The 25,492-nt window shown below is 39.0% G+C and overlaps 1 protein-coding gene across 2 annotated transcripts in view; it reads right to left on the bottom strand.

Moving 5' to 3' along the window:
- The window catches only part of SETD3 (SET domain containing 3, actin N3(tau)-histidine methyltransferase), a 64,403-nt gene that overhangs the window by 35,363 nt on the left and 3,548 nt on the right, over nucleotides 1-25,492 (bottom strand). Inside the window, exons 1-3 of one of the 2 annotated variants that reach the window (XM_075029861.1) lie at nucleotides 4,059-4,077; nucleotides 2,490-2,599; nucleotides 793-885 (exon numbers count right to left, since the gene is read on the bottom strand). In XM_075029861.1, coding sequence (XP_074885962.1) covers nucleotides 793-885; nucleotides 2,490-2,592 — 196 coding nt within the window. In that variant the 5' untranslated portion in view covers nucleotides 2,593-2,599; nucleotides 4,059-4,077. Of the gene's footprint in view, nucleotides 1-792; nucleotides 886-2,489; nucleotides 2,600-4,058; nucleotides 4,078-25,492 lie in introns of those variants that run through there. The other variant, XM_075029862.1, reaches the window with a different exon arrangement.

Genomic DNA, 25,492 nt, shown 5'->3' with positions numbered 1-25,492 from the left:
GGTTAATTTTACTAAAATTACAAGCACTTTTTAGAGCATACCTCCAAATAAAAACAAAACGAATATGAAAATAAAGTATCAACAATGGTGAGTTGTTGCAGAACATACTGGAAGAAAACTGTTCTAATCTGAAAAATAAGCATACCTTAAACTTAGGAAAATTACCATTAAAACTCCATATTAACTGTGGTACCATAAGCATTTCTTTAATTATATTCTTGACTAATAGCAGATAGATTTATTAGCTGATGTATTTATTTTGTGATTTTATACATTTTTATCATAATTTAATGTCATGATGTTGAATTGCTGAAACTGTTTCCATGTTCAGTAAAATGTTCAGGTTAAAATAAAAATAGTTATAAAATTAAATTTGAAATGTTCAGATTTATAGAGGCAGAGGGACAGACTATGCAATCAGGAATCAAAAAGACCCATCATTCTCAAAGGATTTTTACTTCTAGTCCTTCCAATTGTGATGACAATCTCACGCTCTTTTTTCTACTTATCAGACAGAATTATCACAGGATCACTTGTCTGTGATATACACTCAGAATTATAAGTATTAAAATGGTTAATGCCAGTGGTTATGCCCACCAGAATATTCCAGAAACACTTGCAAGCGTAAAAAGCAACTGCATGCCAGAGAATTAAGATTTTTGTCCCAAAATAATAGGACTGCATAATATTTACACAACAACAACAACAATATTACTTTTAGCTGTCAACAGACAATTCTTTAGGCAAATCAATATTCTGAGCCACCCTTATCTTACAGTCTTTCACATTTACCTTTTTGCTTTTTGCGAATTTTCTCAACAAGTGAACGGATCTGTACATATTCTTCCCACTCCTTACCAGGACCTGGGGTAGGGCTGCTGCATTCTGGAAATAAAAATGCCAAATGAAAATTTTTTTAAAATAAATTTTATTTATACGTATTTTTTTAACATCAGAGAAAAGGTCACAGTTTAACAGTAATTTTAACTGAACCTTAGTACTACTTGTCCTTCAAACATGTTTACACGGTGAACACTGTAATCTCTACTGTTATAAACATCCCATTCTTTGACATGCAATTAGTAGAGACTTTTGACATTTTTACAGCATAACTTACCTCATTTTATTTTTTTAATATTCTTTCAGATATAAGAAATATCAAATGTTTAAAAAGCTAGGAAGAAAAAAAAAAGGTAAACAACCAGACTGTTAAGTAGATAGTGTCTCAGATAAGACAAAAAAAAAGAAGTCTGTTTTCCATAATCCAAGCAAAGCACTCTGTTTACATTAGCCTGCTTGCCATCATTTTTGCTGTAATGAAAGCAGATATTATAGTGCAGAGCTTACCTTAAGTAATTGAGAAATTTGCTGGTACATACATTTGACCTGCCTAGTCAATAGTGTTTTCATAGATGCATGCATACTGGAAGGACAAGCAAAGGAACACTTCGCCAAGCTTTAGCTTTAGATTATATCCACAGTGTCTCTGACAATATTCTAAATGCCAGTGTGTGGATTTCTTGATCTAAGCTGCATAAACCCAAGTGGACAGCTGAAGATTACTTTGCTCAACCGATTTGAAAAATCTTTGTGTTGAATAAAATATGGAAGCCTGACAAAAAGAACAGCTGATACTTGTCTTTGCTTAGAAAATTAGATCTACATTTTATTTTTGGTAGCAAAGCAGAGGCCAATTGTAGCATAAGCATCAAACTGGTCTGCCAACTCCTTGTCTCCTCTTTGCAAGCAATGCTAAAGAAAAAGTCTACTTTTTCTGAGGCAACATTTGGGTGTGTCCAGGATATGAAAATCTGGACTTGGGTTTCAAGAAGTGTAGCTCAGCACAGTTACTAATGACAGTAGCAACAGTGAACAGTATTTTAGCACTATCATATGAAATCATGCTCTGCTCTTCATATTTACTAGAAATAATGGACAAGTTCAAAGTTCCTCAACAAGTGAAACAATCTCTGGTCTGTATATAAGAACTAAGCACTACAAAAAAGTTTCCAAACAACAAAAACAACCGCATTTTTATTGGAAAGACAAAAATATCAGTGCAGTTGAACTGAGTTGTATTGCTGCTTTCCACAGTTAATTACTCTTATATCAGTTCAAAGTACTACTTAAATGTTAAACAGAAACAGTGTAATTCTTGAGGTTTACAAGGAAAACATTTTTGACAAAGCTGCAATGTCATATTACCTAGAGTACACCAGTATTTATATTTGTGTTGAGATGTAAAGCCAAAAGCTGCCAGAAATATGGTATTTCCAATATATACACACATAAATAAGCCAATAATGGTATATACTAACAGATACATACTCTGAGACACATACTACTATCTTAAGCAAGCTGAAGTAGCAAGCTTGGCCACTTACAGGAAATTAATAGAAATCACTGGCTTTACTAAGAGAACAAGAGAATGTTTTTGAGTGGTCTCCACACCATCCCTTTTCTCAGAGAGGCATAAAACTGAAACTTACTTTGCAATAACTCACTAATTAGGTTCAACATTTCCTTTGGAGATACTGTTGCTGTGGCTCCTGTACCTGACTTCTGAGTTTTTACTCGGCTCTTCTTCCCCATCTTCCAACTAAAACAGATTAAGAAGCAAACTGTCACCAATTACTAAGAAACAAAATACAATAATGATGAGTGGACAAGATCATCTCTTATTAGTCACTTGAAAAAAAAAAAAAAAAGAGGATGAGGAGTTGTTTCTGGCACATATATATGTATAAGTATTATTTGCACAGACTGAACACAAGGCAACCATACAGTGCAATCTGAAGCAGTATTTCATGTAGTTACGCATATAATTACCTTAGGATAATTAGAATCTAGAAATTATATAGAGAAAAAGAAATAAATCATTTAGATCACTAGCAAATTCATTAGTTGTGAACAAATATTATGGATACCAATGTATCCAGGCTATACAAAACTAGGTTACTTTATCTCATGAGCTGCACTGTGGACATCAGCTGAATTAGTATTTGTGACTGCACTAAAGTGGTAATTCAAAATTAATCGAAAATTAAGTATTCTATTTCAAAATAAAATCAAAATATCATATGTATATCTTTGCAGCAGCTTCTTGTGGTTCAAGACAACCAGTTAAGGAAAACTTATTTTCAGTTACCACAAAAAACAGAACAACATCCTAGGCTGGCTTTCCAATATTCAGAGCCCCTTGTTCTCATGGAGGACTTCAATCACACAACATCTACTGCAAGGGCAGCATAGCAGGGTGTGAAATAGCCAGGGACGTTCTAGCACGCGCTGGGAGCAAATTTTGATGCTGGCACTGAACAGGCTTGTGCAGGATCTGGTTCTCATGAATAAGGAAGAACCGCTCATATATATGACAGCCAACAGCAGCCTTGGATGCGGCAATCATGAAATGGTAGTGTGAGATCTTGAAGCAGGAAAGGAAAAAAAGAAGCAGACTAAAGACCCTGGACTCACATCAGTAGAGCTGGGGCTTGCTCAGGGAATGGTAAGCAGATTGCCCTAGGAAGCTGCAAAAGGAGCCCACAACAGCCAGTCATCTTCCTGAACTCTCTTCTCAGAGCACAAAAACAAGGCTTCCCAACATGCAAGAAAATCAGCGGGCACAGCAGGAGGCCACCTGACTGTACATGGGACTCCTCACTGAATGAGCTCAAACAAAACAGAAACATATGTAAAGTGGAAGCGGAGACAGGCAACCAGAAGAGAACACAGATGCACTGTCTGGGCAAGCAGAGGCTGAACCAGGGAGGCCAAAGCTTGTCTGGAGTTGAAATTGAACACGGCTGTGAAAGGCAAGAAGAAACGCTTCTACAGGTACACCATCAGCAAAAGACAGACTGGAGAAAGTGTAATTCAGCTGCGGAATCAGGAAGCAACCTAGTGATGAAAGGCACAGAAAAAGTTGAGGTACCCAACACCTTGGGCATGGTCTTTACCAGCAAGCTGTGCTATCAGGCTTCCCAGGTTTCTGCATCTAGTAGCAAAGCTTGAGGGAGGGGAGAATCAAGTTAAAGACTATTTAGGTAAGCTGGACCTACACAAGTATGCAGGACCAGATGGGAAACATCCAAGGTACTGAAGAAAGCTAGCTGATGTCACTGGAAGGCTGCTGCATCTCATCTTTGAAAAGCCACGGTGATTGCCTATGACAGGAAACAGGTAACTTACAAATAAACCAAACCCACCAGAAAAGGAAAGTGGGGGCAGGAGGGGATAAAGGATCCAGGGAACTAGGTAATGGTCCATCTCACCTCATGCGCTGTACAAAACATAGAGCAAATCCAAAAGAGAAGCTATTTCCAGGTACAATGGACATGAATGTGACTGGGATCAGACAAGAGAGACTCCTAAAGGCAAACCGTGTACAACCAAACTGACTGCCTTCTGAAGAAATAAGCGGTTTTGTGGGCCAGGGAGAATCAGTGGTTGCCAGTTGCTTTGACTTAATCAAGGCTTTTAATACTGTCTTCCATATCATCCTGGGTGTCAAACTGAGGAGATATAGACTGAGTGGGTGGACAAAAAAACTCCCTGCACCATGAGGTTCAAAGAGTTGTGGTCAATAATTTTAAGCCTAACTGCCAGCTGGTTAAAAGCAGTATTCCACGGTGGTCAATACTGGTTAACGTCTTCATCAGATTTGGATGCTAGGACAGAAAGCACCTCAGCAAATTTACAGATGATACAAAATGGGGAAAGCAGCCAACATGTTGGAGGGCAGGGCCACCATTCAGTCGGACCTCAACAAACTGGACGAATTGGCCAACAGGAACTTTATAAAGTTAAACAAAGACAAATGTAAAGCGTCCTGCATTTGGGAAGGAAAAAATCCCTATCCAGCATTACAGCTGCAGACTGGACAGGCAGCAGCTCTGCAGAAAAGGCATTGGAGATGCTAGCAGACAGCAAGTTGAACATAAGCTAGCATGCACCCTTAAAGCAATGAAAACTAACTGTAGTTTGAGCTGCATAAGCAAGAGCATAAACAGCAGGTCAAGGGAAATAATTATTCCCTTCTGCTTGGCACTGGTGAGGCCACATTTAGAGTACTGTACGGTTTTGGACCATGCAGCACAGAAGGTACTGGCAAACTGGAGCATGTCCAGAAGGCAGTCATTAAAACAGTGAAAAGGCTGACACATGAAATGAAAGACATGATGAGGGAGTTGGGTTTGTTCAGCCTGGAGAAGAAAAGCAGCCCTGTACTGCCTTCACCTATGCAATGGGGAGTTATACAAAGGGTGGAGGCAGATTCTTCTCAGGCAAGCACAGCAAAAGGTCAACAGACAACAGTCACAAAATGCTGCAAAGGAAATTCCAAATAGATATAAGGAAACTCCTCACCATGAGGGTGGTTGAGTGCTGGAACAGAATGGAGATTTAACAGCGTCTCCAAGCAACCTTGGAGAATTTAAAAATTTGACTCGGCAGGGCCCTAAGCAACCTGATTTAACTTTGAAAAAGCAGAAAATTGAGGCTCTCGATCTCCAAAGGTCCCTTCCAATCTACATTTTTCTACGACTCTACATGTTACTGCAACTGATATTTTCACTTCTATATGGGCAGCCTATGTAGTCTATATGGTATATAATATCTTCCTGTACAGTATAGAAGATTCTATGTCAAGTTACTTCACAGTGAGAGGGGAGTCAGACACATTCAGGTAACTTTGGATATCTGAAAGACTTCAACTGCCTGAGTCATCAAGATCACTTCAGCCATAGCAGCCTTTAGTTATCACACACTACATAGTAAAATCCATAAATATGTTAAAAATCACTGTACAGAAGTAGTACTTTGGATTCCAGATGTTCTGAGCACTCTGTATATATAAAAGGGATCCTTTTATCCTTGGTCAGTGTAGCTAGCTTACCCAAAATGAAATGTTTCCTCTCATACTCTATCAAAAAGTTTTGTTCTTTGGCAGCTGGTATTAATACTGGAAAGTATCAACCAGCAGCTGAAAAGCTGCTTCTCCACACTGACCAAGGCTGAAACAATTGCAATCCATATGTTAAGTAACTGTATATGGCAGATCGTTTAAATACAAATGCTATAGGTTAAAAAAACATCTATTGGGAGAGGTACATAATCTGGCTGCTTTCACTTTCCTTTAAGATTAGAGCGAACAAGAAACTGCCAAGCCAAAGGCTTATTTTAAATAGTAACTTTGAATGATCAGGAAGCAAGTTAAGGTTAACATTGTTAACTTACTAAGTCAAAATTAAAGGAGCTCAAAACTGACTGAAAAGACACCACCTTGTAACAAAAGGGGGGGGGGGATCTAAGGCAAAACTATAAGGTGTTTTCAAAAAGGAAGGTAAACAAACCAAATTCTTTCATCTTCTGACACTAAACACAGTGCAAGGAACAAGACTGTCCCTAAGTATATGGAGACTGTAAAGTCCTGGGGCATATATTCCCTCCCCCTCACCCCCAATTTCAGCGCTCTCTAATGGATATCAGAGGCTCAAACAATGCATCTGCACTGCTTAATTTTATCAGTCCCTCTTGAGTTGCATAACTTACTTTCCCAATACAGTTTCCACCATTAAAAGCCCTGATGTGCAGGCTGGTAAGGAGAGACCCCACAGATTCAGTGTGGGAATCACACTGGCTGGTCACATCCCTTGAAGTTTGTAAATTAACACTGGACATCCTCTTGAAAGACATTGCACTACCACAAGCAATTACATTTGAGACAAGTTTTTATAACATTTTTCAGCTCATATGAAGCAGGGAGTAACGCTCATTATGAGATCCATGTTGAATTTATAATAGTACAAATTGGAAATAGTATCAATATAAATGGCCAACCTGCCATAATACAGTGTAAGACAAAGACATAGAAGAACAATACCAACAAAAAAATAACTTAGAAAAGTTTATTTTCATGGTCTTCCAAATTTTTCCTTTTTTTTCTTTTTCCTACTAATTTTCTCATACCTGTAAAAAGATAAACAGAGCTCTTGGTACAGGAGGCCACCTTCACAAAGACTTTATCTACACATCACCTATTCACTTGAGTGTTCCCCTCTCCCATATGCCATCCTGTTACATTTATTTTAGACCCTTCTTTCTTAAGAGAAATCAAGTTAGGTGGGTCTAATTGATCCAACAGCAGGTTAGGGGACAGAGCCCAAAATCTTCAGGGCAAGAGCAATGCAGTTCTCTGTTGATTCATATAAATGGTTTTCTACATTCCCTCTAAGCACAATCCCCTGCATCTTTAGAATCATCAGAAAATTAAAGCACTCGCATAGCATATTCCATGTTACAAGTTATAACTTATGATGACATATAGTTTATATCAATCAAGATGCTCGTATATATTAGGATAAATAAGTTGAAAAACTGAAATTATTTTGAAGGATTTTGATTTCTCATTTCTAAGAACAAAGTAGGTTTATTGACCAATAAATTGAGGAAAAGCAGTCTAAGTAAATGTTCTGTATACACAACTACCAAAATACTGCAGGCTTTTCTTTGCTTTTCTTTTTTTTTCTTTTTTTAAGTTGTATTTAGAGGAAGGATCTGCTTGGAATATAAACATTCGTTGGTAGATTTTATGAGAAGAAAAAACCCAAAGAGAACTATGCACATATTATACATGGAGACATGAAAAGTGCCACCATGCAATCAGAACAATGACACACCAAAACATGAGGCTGTATGAATATGGTACACAGCACTAAATTTTGAATTTTTGCCCATATGAAACATGTTAGTAGTGAGAACCTATTTCTTGCACTGAAAGCATTGCCAAGAGTTATGTCTAAAGATAAAGCTGATTTTAGAGTACGTGAACTTCAGCTTCCCAAATATGATGAAAAGAAAAATTTCAACAAAGCTTAGTATTTGCATTACTATCATAGGTGAATATTGTTTTAGAGACAAAAAAAAACCCCTCTAGCTGAAATCTGTTCTACACAAGTAAGAAGTTCAAGGCTAATACAAGATCTGCCTCATCTCCTACTGCTCAGATAGCAGGCAGCAAACATACCATAGGAAAAAAACAAGTTCAGTGAACACAACTCATTAGACTGATGGCACTGTGATCAGAAATGCATTTTTTTCAGTAGGATGCTACCAGTATGTGAATGTGAAATAAGCTCTGTAATTATCTTCACTCTCTCCTTTGATGCATGTATCTTGTTTAAACTATTGCTTCTTAGTCATCAGAATTTCTATAGAGAAAATATGCTGCATGCATGATTAAATCAGCAAGTGTCTCTCACACAAAAAAGCAAAACTAGTGGACGGGTATGTTGAGATACCTTTTTATGGAAGTATTTCCTTTTAAGGAATCATCTATCTTGATCAAAACTACTTTTTTATCCAACTCCCAATCAGAAAAATAGGTATCTACTTCCTACATATCTCCATTCACTGCTCAGTTACATGAAACAGATATAACTATTTAAAAACTAATGTGTCTGACAGCTGTATTGTTTAGTAAAAGCCATAATTTGAAAGGAATTGCTGTTATACATAGCTTTCTAGAAAACATTTTCTAAACACCAACCCAGTGGAGCTGTGTAGCATTAAAAAAAAAAAATCACGTATTATATATAATATAAAAATAGATTATGAAACTTTTTTCAAAATTTCTGAAAACTAACACACACATATAATATGATTTCACACTTGGCAGAAAACAGTTTAGTTGAGCAATGCTTTCTGTCATATTTAACCAGCAAATGATGAGTTATACTGATAACGAGACACAATACAGAGAAAATAAGTGTAGTTCCTTTATGAAACTACTCTTTGTAATTAAAATCACATTAATAAAATTACAGTTCATGAAACAGATTTTAGAGTTAGATTTCAATTCTACTGAAATCCCTGAAATTCCAAAAAGATTTGTAATGTCAGAAAAAACAGTATTTTTAAAATGTGAAATAAAATTTCAGATATTAAGCACCTTTTTTTTTGCAAGTGACTAAAACTATTGTTTAGAGAGAAAAAGTATGAGCCTGCTTCTCAACACAGCAATGAAAGGACAGGCTGTTTGCCAGTACATGCATGACAATAGAAGAAACAATATAAAATATAGCTGCACATGCAGAGAAAAACAAAACAAAAAAATCCTTCAGGACTGAGATGAACTGCAGACTTCATAAATATGTGAAGAAGCAGCAATACACATTTCAGTGGAAAAATGGTTTGGGCTTTTTTTTTTGCGAGTTTGCTTTTCTGGTTGTCTTCTGGTGAATATTTCTTAAGTACTATGCCATGTTTCCTTTCAAGTGAATGTTGTTGAAAATTCCTGAAAGCATTCTGCAAAGAGAGAGTACGCTGACAGCAATGATGAATAAGCTTGGTAACACACAACACAGCCACATTTCCAAATATAGTGTATCAGCTGGCTTGGCAAAAAGAATCATGCCAAAAGTGGCAGTGAGGGGTGTAAATGATCCATCTCCCTCCTCTAATACTGCTATCAAAGAGCAGTTGTGTTGTCAGACTTTGAACCTGTTTCAGCATCACACACAAATAATATTTTAATGAGCTGTAAAATATTCCCACCTTGACTTACAGCTTTAAAAAGTGAGCATGTTCACCTAACAGCTTTAGAAGGTAACCACAAGAAGTCTGTACAAAAATCCCAAAAGTACTAAAGAATTGCCACCAAGTGCATGTGTGGGTTTGGTTGTTTGTTTTGTTGTGTGTTTTTTTTTTAAATAAAAATAAAAAATGACTGCTTAAACATTTTAAGAAAGTTAATACTTATGGTATTAGAGAATTTGACTGCATCACAGGACCACATTTCCTTATGGAAGCAACACCAAGCTTGGATGATAAAATACGGATCTTCCCAAACAATAGTTCAGAAAATAATAATATATTTAATCATTAAAAAAAAAAAACCACCCAGCTTTTCACATTCACATGACCACCAAGAAGTTCACTGCAGCACTACCTAGAGCTGCAGTTAAGTTTGATAGAAAAAAAAAAATAAAATAAGGCACTATAAAGATACTTGCTTCTCACTCATTAAGTAAAAACACAAGCTTGCAACCTTTGTTACAAAACTGTGAATATAATCATTGTGCTAAGCAAACAGCATATTAAGTATTTAACTGTGTTAGTTTTAAAGAATTTATCCTACATCCTGCAAAATATATTAAGTCTGATTTCTTCTGGATGTGCATCTCCCTTTCTTATACATGCCTTTTCCAATGGTCTCAGAATCCCTGCAGTGCTCTCAATTACCCTCCTCATCTATTCTGGGACTCCACATTGCTTTCAGTTCCCTTCCCACATGACCTTACTAGCCAGGCAGCATCTTCTTTTGCAGGTTTCGATATAACTGTGCATGTTGGGCAAAAACATTAGCACACATGTTGGCTGACTAACAAACCAAACAGGCCAAGCAGATAAACTATTCTCAACATGGCTTTTCCTCTAGCAAGCAGACCAACTTACGTTTGAGTTCCCCTACTCTGTCACAATTGATTAAAAACATCCAATAAGTTGATGGGTGAAGTGGGAAGAACTGACCAGCAGACAGAACTGACATGCTCCTATAAGCCTTATTTGCTTCAGCTATTACTTTTTTACAGAGTCGTAAACTAGCTACTCAAAGATTTGCTGAGCTTTAACAATAACCACAGAGTTAGGAATTCCCAGAGCAAGTTATCTATTCAAGTGTAACTTTGCTTCAAGGACTCAGTATATTTCCAATGCAGTATCATAACATTGTATCTTCTTTAATTCAGAGCCTTGTAGATGCTAATTACATTATGTTCTCATTACATAATAGTTCCCACCCCACGCATCTTCTTGGCATATACTAGTACAGAAGGTGAGGGGTGCAGATCTAGAATCAGTATTAGAAGGACAGATACGGGTCGACAAGGGCAGACAAGGAGAAGACGAGGGAATTCTCAAGCCATGCAAAGAGCACGGAGAGGTGAGTATAGTAGGTGGTTGTGGGATATGTTCCCTAGCTGCATCGAGAAGGAGGACAGATGAGTAGGATGCACACAAACCAGGCTTGCAATTTTTTTTTTCTAGTTTGATTGCCTAGACTAAGTAATTTTCCCTTCTACTTCAGAGGGAAGTGTATCATCTCTTGTATCAACATATGTTGAGCAGCCAGGGTCTTAAGGGACAAGTTTAATGCTTATAGGCAATTGACAGGAGTTCTCCAATCTGTTTGTAGGAGAACACAATTTTACACTTGATATGACCAGGTTTACAGGGAATGTGATCTTTCGCTTCCACTGATCAAGTTGTTGGGTTTTTTTTCTCCTAAACTTGAATCTTATGACTGTGGGTAAAAAGATAAATACATTTTATAGCAAATAGAAAGCATGAAATCAAGAAGTGTAAGAACAGTGTGGGTGGAGGAAGAGATCTGTGATCTTTAAGAAAAATTCAGCTTATACATTTACAATGAACACTGTTTGCTTGTGAAAACCACCTACATCATGTCACTTGGAGACCACATTAACACTCTCATCACTCCTAAGGTATTAATCTAGATGTTCCTACTAAATAAATGACTAGTTTATCCCCTCCCCCTCGGCTCTCAATCTCTCACCTTTGCTGTACTCCACCCCTTCTCTTCTTGCTATTAATTCTCCTCTCCCACCACTGCCCTTTCCTTTTTCTTCCATTTCTTCATTTCCTCTATAAAGTTGCCCCAAAAGCTCTATTAAATACAATGCCATTGCAGTTCACTGTGTTTGTGTACTTTCTTTCTCCAGGATGTTTCTGTTCTTCAATTAAAGTTGTAAGCTCTTTTGGAAGTGGGACCTCCTGTGATTATAGAGTGCTTATAACAAGGCAGCCTTTTTTTTTTTTTTTAACAGGCTCTGAAGTATTGCCATAACACTGATGACAATGCTGACAAAAATAACCTACAGAAAACACTAATAAGATTAATGATAGAAAAGACCCTACTGTTTCCACTTTGGATTGCGTTCCACTTAAAATACAATGTAAATTTATGTTTCCCAAGAACTCCCCTTAGCCATAACCCACACTATTTCCTTCTTTAAGAGCTAGCTTTGATACACTTGCTTCTTGTGGCAAGATGTTGTACTCTGAAACAGTCCAATGCACAGCCCAGCAAATACAGAGTGCCCTAGGTTCTCGTGCTCTCCCAAAACAACTTGAACCGCTCAAATGCAGTTCCTTCCTGCTAGTTAAGAAACTGTAAACTCTCTCCTATATGAAATACAACAACTGCCATGCTTAGATTTTTCATCTGATCATCAAGTCAAGAATGCTATCTTCATTCTGCAGGAAGAGGGAGATCCTGGCAGACTGGTTACAGACTGCAATTTTCTTCCAGTTCCATCTTACGAGATTCTGCTTACCATTCCTCCCTCCTTTTCTAGTCTCTGCTCCCCAGATTCAAGACCTCATAAAGTCACAGGGTTTCTTCTTTATTAAAACACACTTACCACATCCCCCAGTATCTTCCCATCTCTAAACAGCAGCACTGAGCACCATCCACCATCTCCTGGAGGATTAGTGAGAACAGAAGTTGCTCTGCTCCGTTTCTTTTTAGAGTCTACAGTTTTCATCCTCATCTTAGTCTTCATTTGTCTTCTCCCTCCACCCTGTCTTTTACCAGAGGAAAAGTAACAGTGACAGCAACCAAGAGCAGTTACTTAGAGAGCCACAGGAAAAGCACAACAGAGGGATTTTTCTCCACTATGTTCACCCAGCTTCTTGTGGCCCAAGCTGCAATGTACCAAGCTTCCCTTCTTCATGAGGTTGTTAAGTCACCCAGGTCAGCTTCCTTCACAGAGAATTTCAGTTGTATTTTCCTTTCAAAGACCTGATTTAGCCACATGACCCATTTGTAATGGGACTCCGCACATTTCCTCTCTCAGGTAAACAAATGAAATAGGTTGTCCCTGTCACTTAACAGGAACAGTCTTCCTGAGATAAGCTCTCTGCAAGCCTCATGTTTTTTGATTCAAGTATTCCTCCCCACACCTTTTCTCTTCTTTCACATTTAGCTAGCAAACAGATTTTATCCCGTCCAGGAGGTAGGTACCTTTTACCTCTGTTTCTACTCTCTGGACTACTTGCTTCTCCCAAACATCTATTTTCTTCAAGAAATCTACCAAGCCAGTGGTTGTAAGCTTCGCTGTTCCTTAAAGTAGGCACAGTATCATATCAAAAGTACAATCATCTAAAATGAACTGATTAAGAATAAATTTTTAAACACTGAATGAGCAAAAACAACCAGATAAAAAAAGACTGATACTGAAAAGGTTTCTCAAGTTTTCACTAATGAAAAGAACTTACTGGTGAAAAAAAAAAAATCATTAGAAACATATGCCTACATTCTTAATGCTTCCAAAAGAATGCTTTATTTATTTTCCTACAGGATGGGTTAGAGTTACAGTATATGCATTTGTCACTACTTTAAAAACAGTTAATGTCAACTAAGTACATCAAAAACCATTGTGAGATAACATTTATGCTTTTGTACTTATACAGAAAAATCCAGCTCACGCAAAGCATTTGTTTTTCAACAAGATCCTGCTTCTACTTACTCCTACAGCTGGGCTGTTTACTAAGGCATAAGACAGTCGCATGATTGACTTGTGTTTCAATAAACCCAGATGTAAAACACATTTTGATTGTTTGAGAGAACACTACTTACATGTTTTATCCTGGAAGAGCTATTTGCTATGACTGTGTAATCCCAAAAGCAACTCCCTCAACATATACAAGAAAGTTTAAAAAGGTTTGGTCCACAAAAGGAATGAGATTAGTTGTTGTCAAGAGCTACCCTCCCAATGCTCACATAAGAAAATTTCCCCAAACTGTAAAACCATAAATACAGAAATGCTAATACTGCCCCAAATCTTTATTAGCCAGTATGTCATACTATGCAAGACTTATAGTTACTTTGGTTTTACCTATTATCCTGTACACATACATCAGGAAATAACATACTATACAATGTTTAATTTCAAATGTTCATATGCTAAGACATGAACTAGTAACTACATGCTACCTTTGCCTGTACTTAAACTGATTTGTAAAGCTCTAAAAATACCATACATTTGCAAAATAGCCCCTGTGATGGCTCAACACAACCTGTTCTACTTCCCATTGCAATGTGCCAACAATGCTCAAAATCACTTCAGTGCATCATTTCAGACACTAACTTCTTGAACCATGCTAGCATGCTCACAGTGTACTTACTTCACAGGGTAAAGACAGGACAGTCACTAAAACTACTTTATGTAACCTTCATATCAATGATGACTTATGTGATCAAGAACTAGGAACCTTTTATCACCGTTTACTGTATTTTGCTTAGAGACAGACTAAGTGACAACAGTAAGAAAATCAGTCACTGCTGATGACTATCAAGGCATGAGTAAGAGTGAAAATTCAGCAATACTATTTTAATAGAGGTACAACAAAACAGTATAGCACTCATTACATTGCCGCAAAGTGAACAACTAAGAGCAGAAGTTCAGTCCCCATTCAAGACAGCTGATATGCTTTGAAATTTTGACAAATCCTTGCATGCAATTAAAAACTTTAGGATGATGGTATCTAAGCACACATAATTTCTATGGGAACTGGTTTTTTAACCCAAAATGTACATTTCACATGGGTCAGCCCTTACTGCAACTGCTTTTCAGTTACTGAGAATCATAATAATTTTAACTACCAGAAAAGAGGCAGCGGCTCTTTAAAGGGGTAGAAGAACTTCTAATGAGAAGTTAATCCATTCTTCCATGTGCTACTGAAAAAAAAAAAAAAAGTGAGTCTAGCATCAGATACATATTTTGTATGTAAATTCTCTAGGGTGCACAGAAGACATTGGATGCATACTGGATATGTATTACTGCATCTCCTTCACATAACAGCTAGAGCAGAAGAAACTGAGCCTGGCTGAACAGCACAAAAAAATATGTTGGGTATCACTGCATAATTTTTTTTCTTTTAAGTCCTTTTTTAATTGCATTATAGTCAATGGCATAAATAATACAAAACTAGGCAATAACATATATTCCAATTAACTGGACTGTCTCCAAGGAAGAGATTTAAAGCTGAAGATGCTTAATGCCAAGGACTACTGTTTAATTGCAACAATAATTCCACCTAAGTGGAATGCCCTCAAGCAACCTAGTAGCAATTGGGCTCACGATTATTTCTATGCACTGAAAAATTCTCCTATCAGTTCTGTTTATTTTCTGTCTTAACAAACACCTTTGCCTACCCTCTGCTTTCTACACATATTGCAACTCCAATATGATTTACTATTGCCTGCTAGGCTGCTCCTTTCCAATCAGGTAATTATGTAGGGCCATCATACTGACAACCTACACCTCCAAACACGGCACAGGCAGCTGATCCTATAAAAGTGATCGCCACAGTTCCTGGGCCCTTCTAATGTAGCTAATCCACAAGTTGAAGTTTCCCCTCCGAGCAGCTAGATAATACAGATGTAACCGTACATCAGATACACCACGTCCCTCTCATTCAAAAGTACTTTCTACCCACACAGTCCTTGCAATACTTACATGAAGTGACAAAAAAAAAATCTTGCAAATCTCTCTAACGAAAAGGAGGAAGGAAAGATGATATCCAAGCAGAAAATGAGTTTCTACAAGCTTTAAGACCTGTTCTATGCTATGTAGCAGCATATGTGATTCTTGCCCTCAAAATGAGTTTCATTATACATTCATGTCTTGTAACAACTTAAATTAGCTGAATGTTTCAATACCACTGCTGGAACCAAAAAAATGCTTAAGGACCTATATTTGGACATTGAATTGACACAATTAAATTGTGCTTGAAGTTATAAATATCTGAATTCATCTACAGTTTTGTGTTGTTTCCTGGAATACCCTGTCCTTACAGAAGAGAATCTAAGCAGTTTTAAAATAACTGCTGTATTTTTCTCTAGCTAAGAGTGAAAAACAGCTGTTCCATCAAGCTTCTGCCCACAGCATATTAACTCCCCGAAGGTGTGCTCAGAGATGGTACTGCTGGCACTTCACCCCAACCAGCAGTGCTTAGGATCACTATCAGACCATAACAACAAAACACATCCAAATGGTACGGAAGTGTCTATTCAATGCATAATCAATGCCGAGGACTTCCATGCTGCAGCCAGGAACCGCAGTACAAACTAGTGCAAACAAGGAAAAGATAACAGTATGGAGAATTCCACTGGGTATTTGTGTGCCTTTTCTTAACCTTTCTAGAACATATGGAAATACCTATGCCAGTTAACGCACTTGCTGTTAAATGATGCTGTGTGCCTTGTACAATTCTGAAAGATGCCAGACAGCTCATATTGAAAGAGGATTGAGTTCATGGTAGTAGGGAAGAAAAAAAGAAGTTTGGAGTTGCACTCTACCCCCATGGGAGCGTGCTGTACTTTTTCACACCCAGAGAGTACACCAGCCTGCGTTCCTGCTGTGGGTATGAAGTGACATCAGCTAGCTGTATATTAAAAAAAAAAATAATAAAAAAATCACTGGTCATTCTTGGAAGTAATTAATCAGCATTACTATCATTCATTCCATATGTACCCACGTGAAGTCTGAGGAAAATTGAGCTCTCTGTTATGTGGTAAGGTCATGCAGTGGTTGCCAACATATAAATTGTAGCAGTGCACAGATTTACTGCAATGTAAGTGATAAAAAGAACAGCACCTCCAGAGAATTCCTTAATAGCTCAAAGGAAAAACTTTCCCAATAAAATTATTACAGACCTGCCCTGTGGCAGGTGCTAATGATTAGGGGCTTTTTTAGCTGGGGATCCCTTACTGAAGAGATCACAGCCCCCAAGCCCAGTTACGATTACACTTCAAGATAATGTAATTTTAGTGTCCTTGGAAAACACCCATGTCAGACCAAGCACTCAGCATTTCTAAATCCCAAGAGAGTACTACTTTGACAGTCTGGAGAGGAACTTCTGACAACATTTAAGTGCTATGCACATTGTAAAAAAAGAATTTAAGAAGCTTCTGCTATGAATGCCTGATAAGTGATGTAATTGAGGGCTTAATAACATTCGGAAACCCTTCCAAACTCACTTGCCTTAAGCCCACTCCCTATCTAGTGGTTAAAATGGTGACTATTCTAGAAAGTGTGACTAGAAGTTTCAGGCAAAATACTGGCAGTTTTCTGATGTTTTTATTCTAGACCTTGAAAACGAAGAAGCAGGTTACTCCAAGCTCCTTTTTATCTTCTGGCATTCATACTTGGCAACTTGAGCCCTTAAGAGTCTCCTCCATGTTTACTCAAACTAGTGATGCTGCAGTGGTTTGAAATAAGAAAGCTTTTAACATAGGCATTTACTGGGCTGTCAGGAACAAGAAAGATGCAGCAAGATTAAGTATTACTTGGCTTCATGCCTGAGCTTTCAGATGTTTGATAAAGTAATAACCAAAATGTATACAGACCACAGGGCACTGTAAACTGCCATCAGCTTCTCAGAATTGTAATCCTCACAATTCAGAGGAACTATAGTAGAACTGCTTGGTAGCACTTTTTTTTTTTTTTTTGTATGTTTGCAGGTGACAAAACAGACCAAAGCAGAAATATTTTGAACATTTATTTTAGTACACACATTAGAGTAAATGTATTGCCCCCTCCAGTCTCAGAACACATCCAGGAAGGCCACACCACTTTCTGAACAAAGCCCTCTTCTCTGTATTAAGGGAGAACAATTGAACAGCATCTTTTCACAAGACAACTGCCTCAAGTATGCTAATGCACTGCTAACATGCCTGCTGAAAATCAGCTTTCTTACCCTGACTTATTTTGATGCAAACCACTATCCATGTCACCAACCTATCCCTCTGATCCCTAGGCAGGCCATGCACCAAAACAGAGTAGGGCTGCCCAGACCCTACAAGTGATATTCCAAAGTGTTCAGATAAGGAGCTGCAACCATTTCTATAGTCCCCTATGAGCCCCTAGGAAGCCTGGATATCTCTTGCCTCTGACCCCTCCAAACTGAGACTTCAATGTTCTTATTTCCAACTACCTGCATTCCTATTTTCTGTGGGCTACCTCAGTTCTGCACAGCCAGCATAGATAACCTAATTTCCTCAGATTCCAACAGTCCCAGGCATCTGGAGATCCAGCACCTTTCAGCCTCATCTTAGACCTGCATGGCTTCCTATGCCGCAGTAAGAAGCCACAGCTCAAAAGGCAGCTAGAGCCCTGCCTCCTTCACCAGGAATACCGCTGTTTCTTCTTCTTCGGTAAAGGACCATGAACTGGAAATTATATTAACAAGCAAGCCACATCTGAAACACTTGCAAGATGATATTTATATCCATCAGCCCAGTGAAAATTTGTTCCTACCCAATATAATCTCAAGAACAAGAGGAAAAAGCAGTAAAATGACTCCTGACAAGAGTGGCTGGTACTGTTAATGTTCTGCTTCCTGGTTCTTGTAGCTGAGTTTCCTGCTTCCACAAATAGAACCACTATCTACTAGTCTGGCAAATTTCTAGATAGAGAGAGATGACTTCCACTCTGACCAGGTCTCCCTTACAGAACACAAAGGACAGAACTGAATATGAACACCACGACTATTATCATAAAGAAGCCACTCCTGACATCTTGCTGCAGGTGATATTGGTAAATCTCTATCCACCAGAGAAAAATGCACTCTGGGAACAGCAGTACTTTCTAAAACTAGACTGCTCATGTCTCATGCCTTAGGCCAGTGTGTTGCATACTGTCAGGGTAGAATTCTGCAGAAATGTGCTCAAACCAGTTTTTTTGTTATTAACCTGATCTGGCATTTCTGAAAGTTTTCAAGAAAACAGAAGTTTTACCTTCTGTAAAGATACAATTTTGCTCAAAGTTGCACAGAATTTTGCTTTCTTCAAGTACAACAGTAAAACCCCAGTAAAACAAATTAAAAGCTGCATCACTACACTAACTTCCCACCTCCAAAGTAGGGATACACTGTACCTTTAAGACCTTTGTTTACTAGAGTTTGCAAGTTTTTGGCTGCTCATATCATTATATGAAACTTTGCACTATACCTCCAAACCACTTGCAGATACCAACTACAAGACACCACAAAATAAAGCAAGCAGTTATTGCATTAGTCTATTGTTTCATTTTAGTCTTCTAAATGCCCAAACTCAAAGTGCAATAGGACAGTTTTTTATATTCAGGCATCAATTCAAAGATTTAATAAGCCAGAGAAACAGGCTGTACAAGCCAGGCATCCTACAGTGACAGAAGGAAATCACTTTATCTGTCATTGTCTTAAAAGCAGGAATTCTATTTTTTAATAGAGCATTGAGAAATGCAAAAATTGTAATTTCATGAACCCTTATAGAGCTCACTATTATTCCCAAGCATCAGCTGGGAACAAAGTGAGAAATAACTGCTTGAATGCTGACTTTTAGAAAAAGGGGCAGAGAACAGATACCAATCTGAATCTGACAACCACATGAAAACCCAACAGTCATTTTCTGCAACTCTAAGCTTTACAGTTATATCAGCTTCTTCACTGTATCAGCACACAAAGCCTCTCAAATTGGTCTGACAACATCCATTTTACTTGCTCCTGACTGACAGAATCAGGTGCAGCATACTCCAGAGGGAATGGATGCTTCTCTATTTTAAGGAGAGTTAATATATTAATATGCTATCAATGCAACTCTGCTTTGCAAAGTGGAAGATTAAACGCTGTTGCTGGTCATCCAAAGTAGAGGGCCATTTTTCCTTCTTCACCAGCCAACCCTTGCTACTTTCTGCAAGTCTGAAAATACTATTCCAGCAATCAAGTTCCTTGAGGAAAGAAATTCATCCACACAGTGCAGCTTTCTGCTGAGACCCACTTTATTTGAAGGCAGTTTACAAAGAAAAGATTATCCAGTTGCGAGATCATAGGTACATATACAACAGCCTCGAAACATTAAGCTATACCAGGAATATCCAAACCCAGGCAGTATTACCCTCCACAGTGAACAGCAGTAGTTATAGAAGTGCTGCTGGCTCAGAGAGGTTAGCAATGGAGTACTACAAAAAGACTGGTGAAATGTATTAGTCTCATCAAGTTCCTGAATCCTAGCAGCTCTAGCCATGCCACCTGGAAGCTCACAGACAACCCAGATGCCACAGTGTGTGCAAGGCAATGAAGCATTAACTCAGAATGTTGTGAGCCTATTTTGAAAAGTCAGTTTTGTTTATGTAAAAAAAAACCCAAAAACTAAAAATTGGACAAATGGGTCACAGGCTTTTAGATAAACACCAGTAACTATTTCTTAGTAAGACAGAATCACAAAATGGTTTGGGTTGGAAGAGACCTTAAAGATCATCTAGTTCCAACCCCCCTGCCATGGGCAGGGACACCTTCCACTAGACTAAGTTGCTGAAAGCCCTTTCTTCTCTTGGGGGTCCCAGAGCTGAACACAGTACTCCAGGTCAGGTCTCAGCAGAGTCAGGGGGAGAATCACCTCCTTCAACCTGCTGGCCAGGCTTCTTTTGATGCAGCCCAGGATACAGTTGGCTTTCTGGGCTGCAAGCGCACATTGCTGCCTCATATTCAATTTTTCATCCACCAATACCCCTAAGTCCTTCTCCACAGGGCTGCTCTCAATCCACTCATTGCCTCGCCTGTATTTGTGGTTGGGATTGCCTTGACCCATGTGCAGGACCTTGCACTTGGCCTTGTTGAACTTCATGAGGGTCACATGGGCCCACCTCTCAAGCCTGTCAAGGTCCTTCTGGATGGCATCCCTTCTCTCCAGTGTGTCAACAGCACCACACAGCTTGGTGTCGTCAGCAAACTTGCTGAGGGTGCACTCGATCCCACTGTCTGTGTCACCAACAAAGACATTAAACAGCACCGGTCCCAATACCAACCCCTGAGGAATGCCATTCCTCACTTGGACATTGAGCCATTGACTCTTTGAGTGCAACCATCCAGCCAATTCCTTATCCACTGAGTGGTCCATCCATCAAATCCATGTCTTTCCAATTTAGAGACAAGGATGAGGTGCAGGACAGTGTCAAATGCTTTGCACACGTCCAGGTAGATGATATCCATTGCTCTTCCCTTATCCACCAATGCTGTAACCCCGTTGTTGAAGGCCACCAGATTTGTCAGGCATGATTTGCCCTTAGTGAAGCCATGTTGGCTGTCACCAATCACCTCCTTATTTTCCATGTGCCTTAGCATAGTTTCCAGTAGGATCTGCTCCACAATCTTGCCAGGCACACAGGTGAGACTGACTGGCCTGCAGTTCCCCAGGACTTCCTTTTTTCCCCTTTTTAAAAATGGGGGGTGTGTTTCTCCTTTTCCAGTCAGTGGGAACTCCCTTGGACTGCCACAACTTCTTAAATATGACGGAATAGTGGGTTAGCCACTTCATCCGCCAGTTCCCTCAGGTCCCACAGATGCACCTCATCAGGTCCCATGGACTTGTGCACCTTCAGGTTCCTTAGATGGTCTTGAACCTGATCTTCTTTGTTCAACAAAAAACCTATGCAGATGCATTAAAGAAATGCTTTTGTATCAAGGGTTCAATTGGTAGAACTTAATTTATTAACCTGTAAATAGGTGCAGAGCATCAGCAAAGACTGGAAGATCTGAGCGTTTTATCGCTGGTTTTGAAGAATTAAGCCCAACTTTGTGAACTTTGGTATCAACCTCTATTCCATTCCATCAATAGTCAATGGAAGAGGATATTGATAACAATTCACTACATCCCAGTGAAAGTGTGGAAAACCAATTTTAAAAACAGAATAAGGTATAGTGTCTATCAAAGCAGTAAAACAGAACCATTTTGACAAACACCGAAACACTGCCTACACAAGTATTAAAAAAGTAACAAAAATTATCCATATGCTTAAACAGAACACTTTTACCTTTAGATGAAAGTTTTCAAAATGATAAATCATAGACTGTTGTATTTATATTAAAAAAGTAGCATCAATTGCTCCAACAAATCTTACATAGCTTCCCAGAACCAGAGATTTGATACAAGAGGATAACTCAGTATTTGGTAACTTGGGCATCCGTTCTTGGTTTCACAAAATATGCTCTAGTGGCCTACTACACTCACCTCTTCTAAGAGCATGCAATTGAAAACTGAAGGATGGAAAGAAAGCTATTGTGCTACTATTCCATCATTGTTAAGATCTGTAGAGAGGTGATACTTTTAATGATCGCTTCCTCCAAGCTCGGGAATGGTACATCCCTGCGCGCAGGATGTTAAGCAAAGGTAGCAGGATGCCTGCATGAATGAACAAGATGCTCATGACAAAACCCAAAGAAAGAAACAGAAGAGGTGGAACCAGGGCCAGGTGACTCAGGAGGAAGCAAGACACTGTTTGAGCATGCAGGGATGGGGTTAGGAAAGCCAAAGCCCACTTGGAGTTTAATCTGGCAAGGGACATGAGTATAACAAGACAGTAAGAATGGCTTCTACAAGTGCCTCAGGAGCTAAAGGAAGGTAAGACTAGGCAAGGTGTGAGCCTGCTGCTGAATGGGGCAGGGGACATGGTGACAAAGACATAGAAAAAAGACTTTGGTACTCTATGCCTTCTTCACTGATAAGACCTGCCTTCAGGAATCCCAGGCCTTCCCTGAGACCTGGTGTAAGGAAGATTTATCCTCAGTGAAAGAGGATCAGGAAAAGAAACATCTAGACAAACTTAAAAAAAATCTCACATAATCTCACATTGGAAAGGACCACTGGAGGTTGACTTGTCCAACCCCCCTGCTCAAGCAGGGCTACCTAGAGCCAGCTGCCCAGGACCATGTCCAGACTGCTTTTGAATATCTCAAAGCATGGAGACTCAGTCACCAGACAGTGCTCAGTCACCTTCACAGTAAAATAGTGTTTCCTCATGTTCAGAGGGAACCTCCTCTGTTTCAGTTTGTGCTCATTGCTTCTTGTCCTGTCACTGGGCACCACTGAGAAGAACTTGGCTCTGCCTTCTTTGCACCCTCCCTTCAGGTATTTATACATACTGAGGAGATCCTGCTGAGCCTTCTTTCTTTTCTCTAGGCTGAACAGTCCCAGTTCTCTCAGCCTTTCTTCATACGAAGAAAGTCCCTTAATCATCTTAGTCACCCTCCTCTAGACTCTCTCCAATAGCTCCATCTCTCTGGTACTGGGGAGCCCACAACTGGATGCAGTACTCCAGGTGTGGCCTCAGCAGTGCTGAGTGGAGGGAAGCTGTTGAAGCAAGTAAACTTGGAAGCCATTCCCAAACATAGGAAGGGCAACATGATTGGGAATAGTCAGCATGGATTTATGAAAGGGAAGTCATGTCTGACCGACCTTGTAACCTTGATGGGAGAGCAGTGGATGCTGTTCACCTCTACTTTAGTAAGGTTTTTGACACTACCATCACATCCTCATAGACAAGCTGATGAAGTACCAACTAAATAAGTAGACAGTGAGGTGGACTGAAAACTGGCTGCACTGTGGGGTTCAAGAGGTTGTGATGAATGGCACAAAGTCCAGCTGGAGGCCAGTCACAGTGGTGTACCCCAGGGATTAATACTGGAAGCAACACTGTTTACCATCTTCACTGTTGACTTGGACAATAGGACAGAGTATACATACATATTTGCAAATTATATAATTGCAGACACTAAGACACTGTTCACTTGAACTACCGCGAAGCAAATCTGCAAAACTAGATCTTTCAGTAGTCCTTGTCAGAAATATCTCAATACAAAAGTTCTTAAACGCAAAAGCTCCTTCTCTCAGTACTTGAAGTTATTATGGGGCTATATCTATAAACTTTGTCATCAAGTAAAGATGACAAAATGGCTCCAAGAGTGGCCACAAAGACAATTAATCCAACTCCCTAGAAGGCCTGGCAGGGGCAGGAAACAGCCTGAAACTCATGCTTGGTTGCTGCCATCCCCTCACCACAAAGTAACTCATATTCCCTTAAATTATCATCAGTATGGGCACACTGAGCAAGATCCAGCATATGGGAGGTACTGGACCATCAACACAGGTTCCATTGAAGTGGAAACCCACACATTACATCCTCTTCCCACTCCACTAGAACAATACCATGTGAAAACTTTGAGTGCTAGTGCTATAAAGCATTAAAGACAAAGGAAGATTCTGCTATTTCTCTTAACTACTTGCTAAGAAATACAGGCAGTATTTGTAATGTAAGCGACTTAGCTTTATTAAGTTGCATAATTCCATCACTGTATATCACATCCTAAAATATATACAAATATATATAAAAAGCAAAACCTGGAAATTGATCCACATGTAAGAGGCTAGAATCAGACTGCTAACACATGAGCACCACAGATGGACTCCCCTCCTTTCAGTGCAGGTTGATCACACTTAACAGAAACAACTGAAAAGCAACTGATTAGAACTGATACAGTTTACAGTCCATCCTCAGCCACAAAGACAATTTTGGCCTACATTAACACCCTGGCTGAAAACCATGGTGGTTCAAACACTGCTGTTCAGGTACTTCCAGGACAGGTCAGCCAATTCTACAAGATATTGGGAAGATACGCAGTTATAAAACAGGAAGTAGATACTAATCTGTCATCTCCTAATATATAACATAACAGCCTTTAACTTTGGGCTCAAAAAAACCCTTCTGAAAAGTAAAAGAAATCTCTCAAATTAGAAGTTGTATTCTGTTTTGATGCTTAATAGGATATTAGCAGCTACAGTCTCAGAAACATGCCTTTTGCTTTATGTCTGTCTTATGTATTACTTAGACATGACCAACTTCAGAGCATGTAAACACCTGTTCACATGTACTCACTGCAGATAAAACTGATCTCAAGCACAGTCATTCACATCTTGGCATGCTTCAGCCCAGACTAGAAAGACAGGTGGAATCCTCCCTGCAGCTGACAGGTCTGCTGCTCTAGCCTGGTAACAGATCCCAGAATTGAAACAGAAGACTTTGGTGCTAATTCTTCCTTACTTCAAAGAAAAAAAAAAAAGCATTATCAGACTTGCTGAACAGTATGGGAAATGGTAAAGGACAGACAGGGATAGATGGAGCAACTGGAATAGTCATTTGGTGGAAGAAATGCAGGCAAGAGCCAATGTAGGGCAGAGTAGCTAAAAACAGAAAAAGGGAGCAAAGAAGGTTACAGCAGAGGAAGGGCAAGAGTAAGAATGCAAAGCAATGTTAAAACACTCTTGGGCACTGAACCTGCCTTTTAATTACTACAAGCACAAGCCTTTCCAAAGTCTAGCTCCAAATACAGAAGACTAAAGCCAGACAACACTAATGGGGCATTTTTTACAGTACAATGAAGAACTCCTAGTGTACTTTATTTAGATTTGAGAGGTCCTTTCTCATATTTTCCACTTAGTAGTCTTGATTAAAACATTATTAAACATCTAAAACCAGGCCTAGGAAGCTGGAGTGTCTCTAATATGTTAGCTGGCAAAGGATGGCCAGAACTCAATTAATAATCCCGTTTGCTATAAAAAGCTGTACCATCACAGGTTTGCCAACATTAGCAGCAGTCT

The sequence above is a fragment of the Buteo buteo genome, chromosome 6 (assembly GCF_964188355.1).
Source record: "Buteo buteo chromosome 6, bButBut1.hap1.1, whole genome shotgun sequence".
In the NCBI taxonomy this organism is placed as follows: Eukaryota; Metazoa; Chordata; class Aves; order Accipitriformes; family Accipitridae; genus Buteo; species Buteo buteo.
The sequence above is the reverse complement of the archived record's forward strand: the minus strand, read 5'-3'. Positions and strand labels throughout refer to the sequence as shown.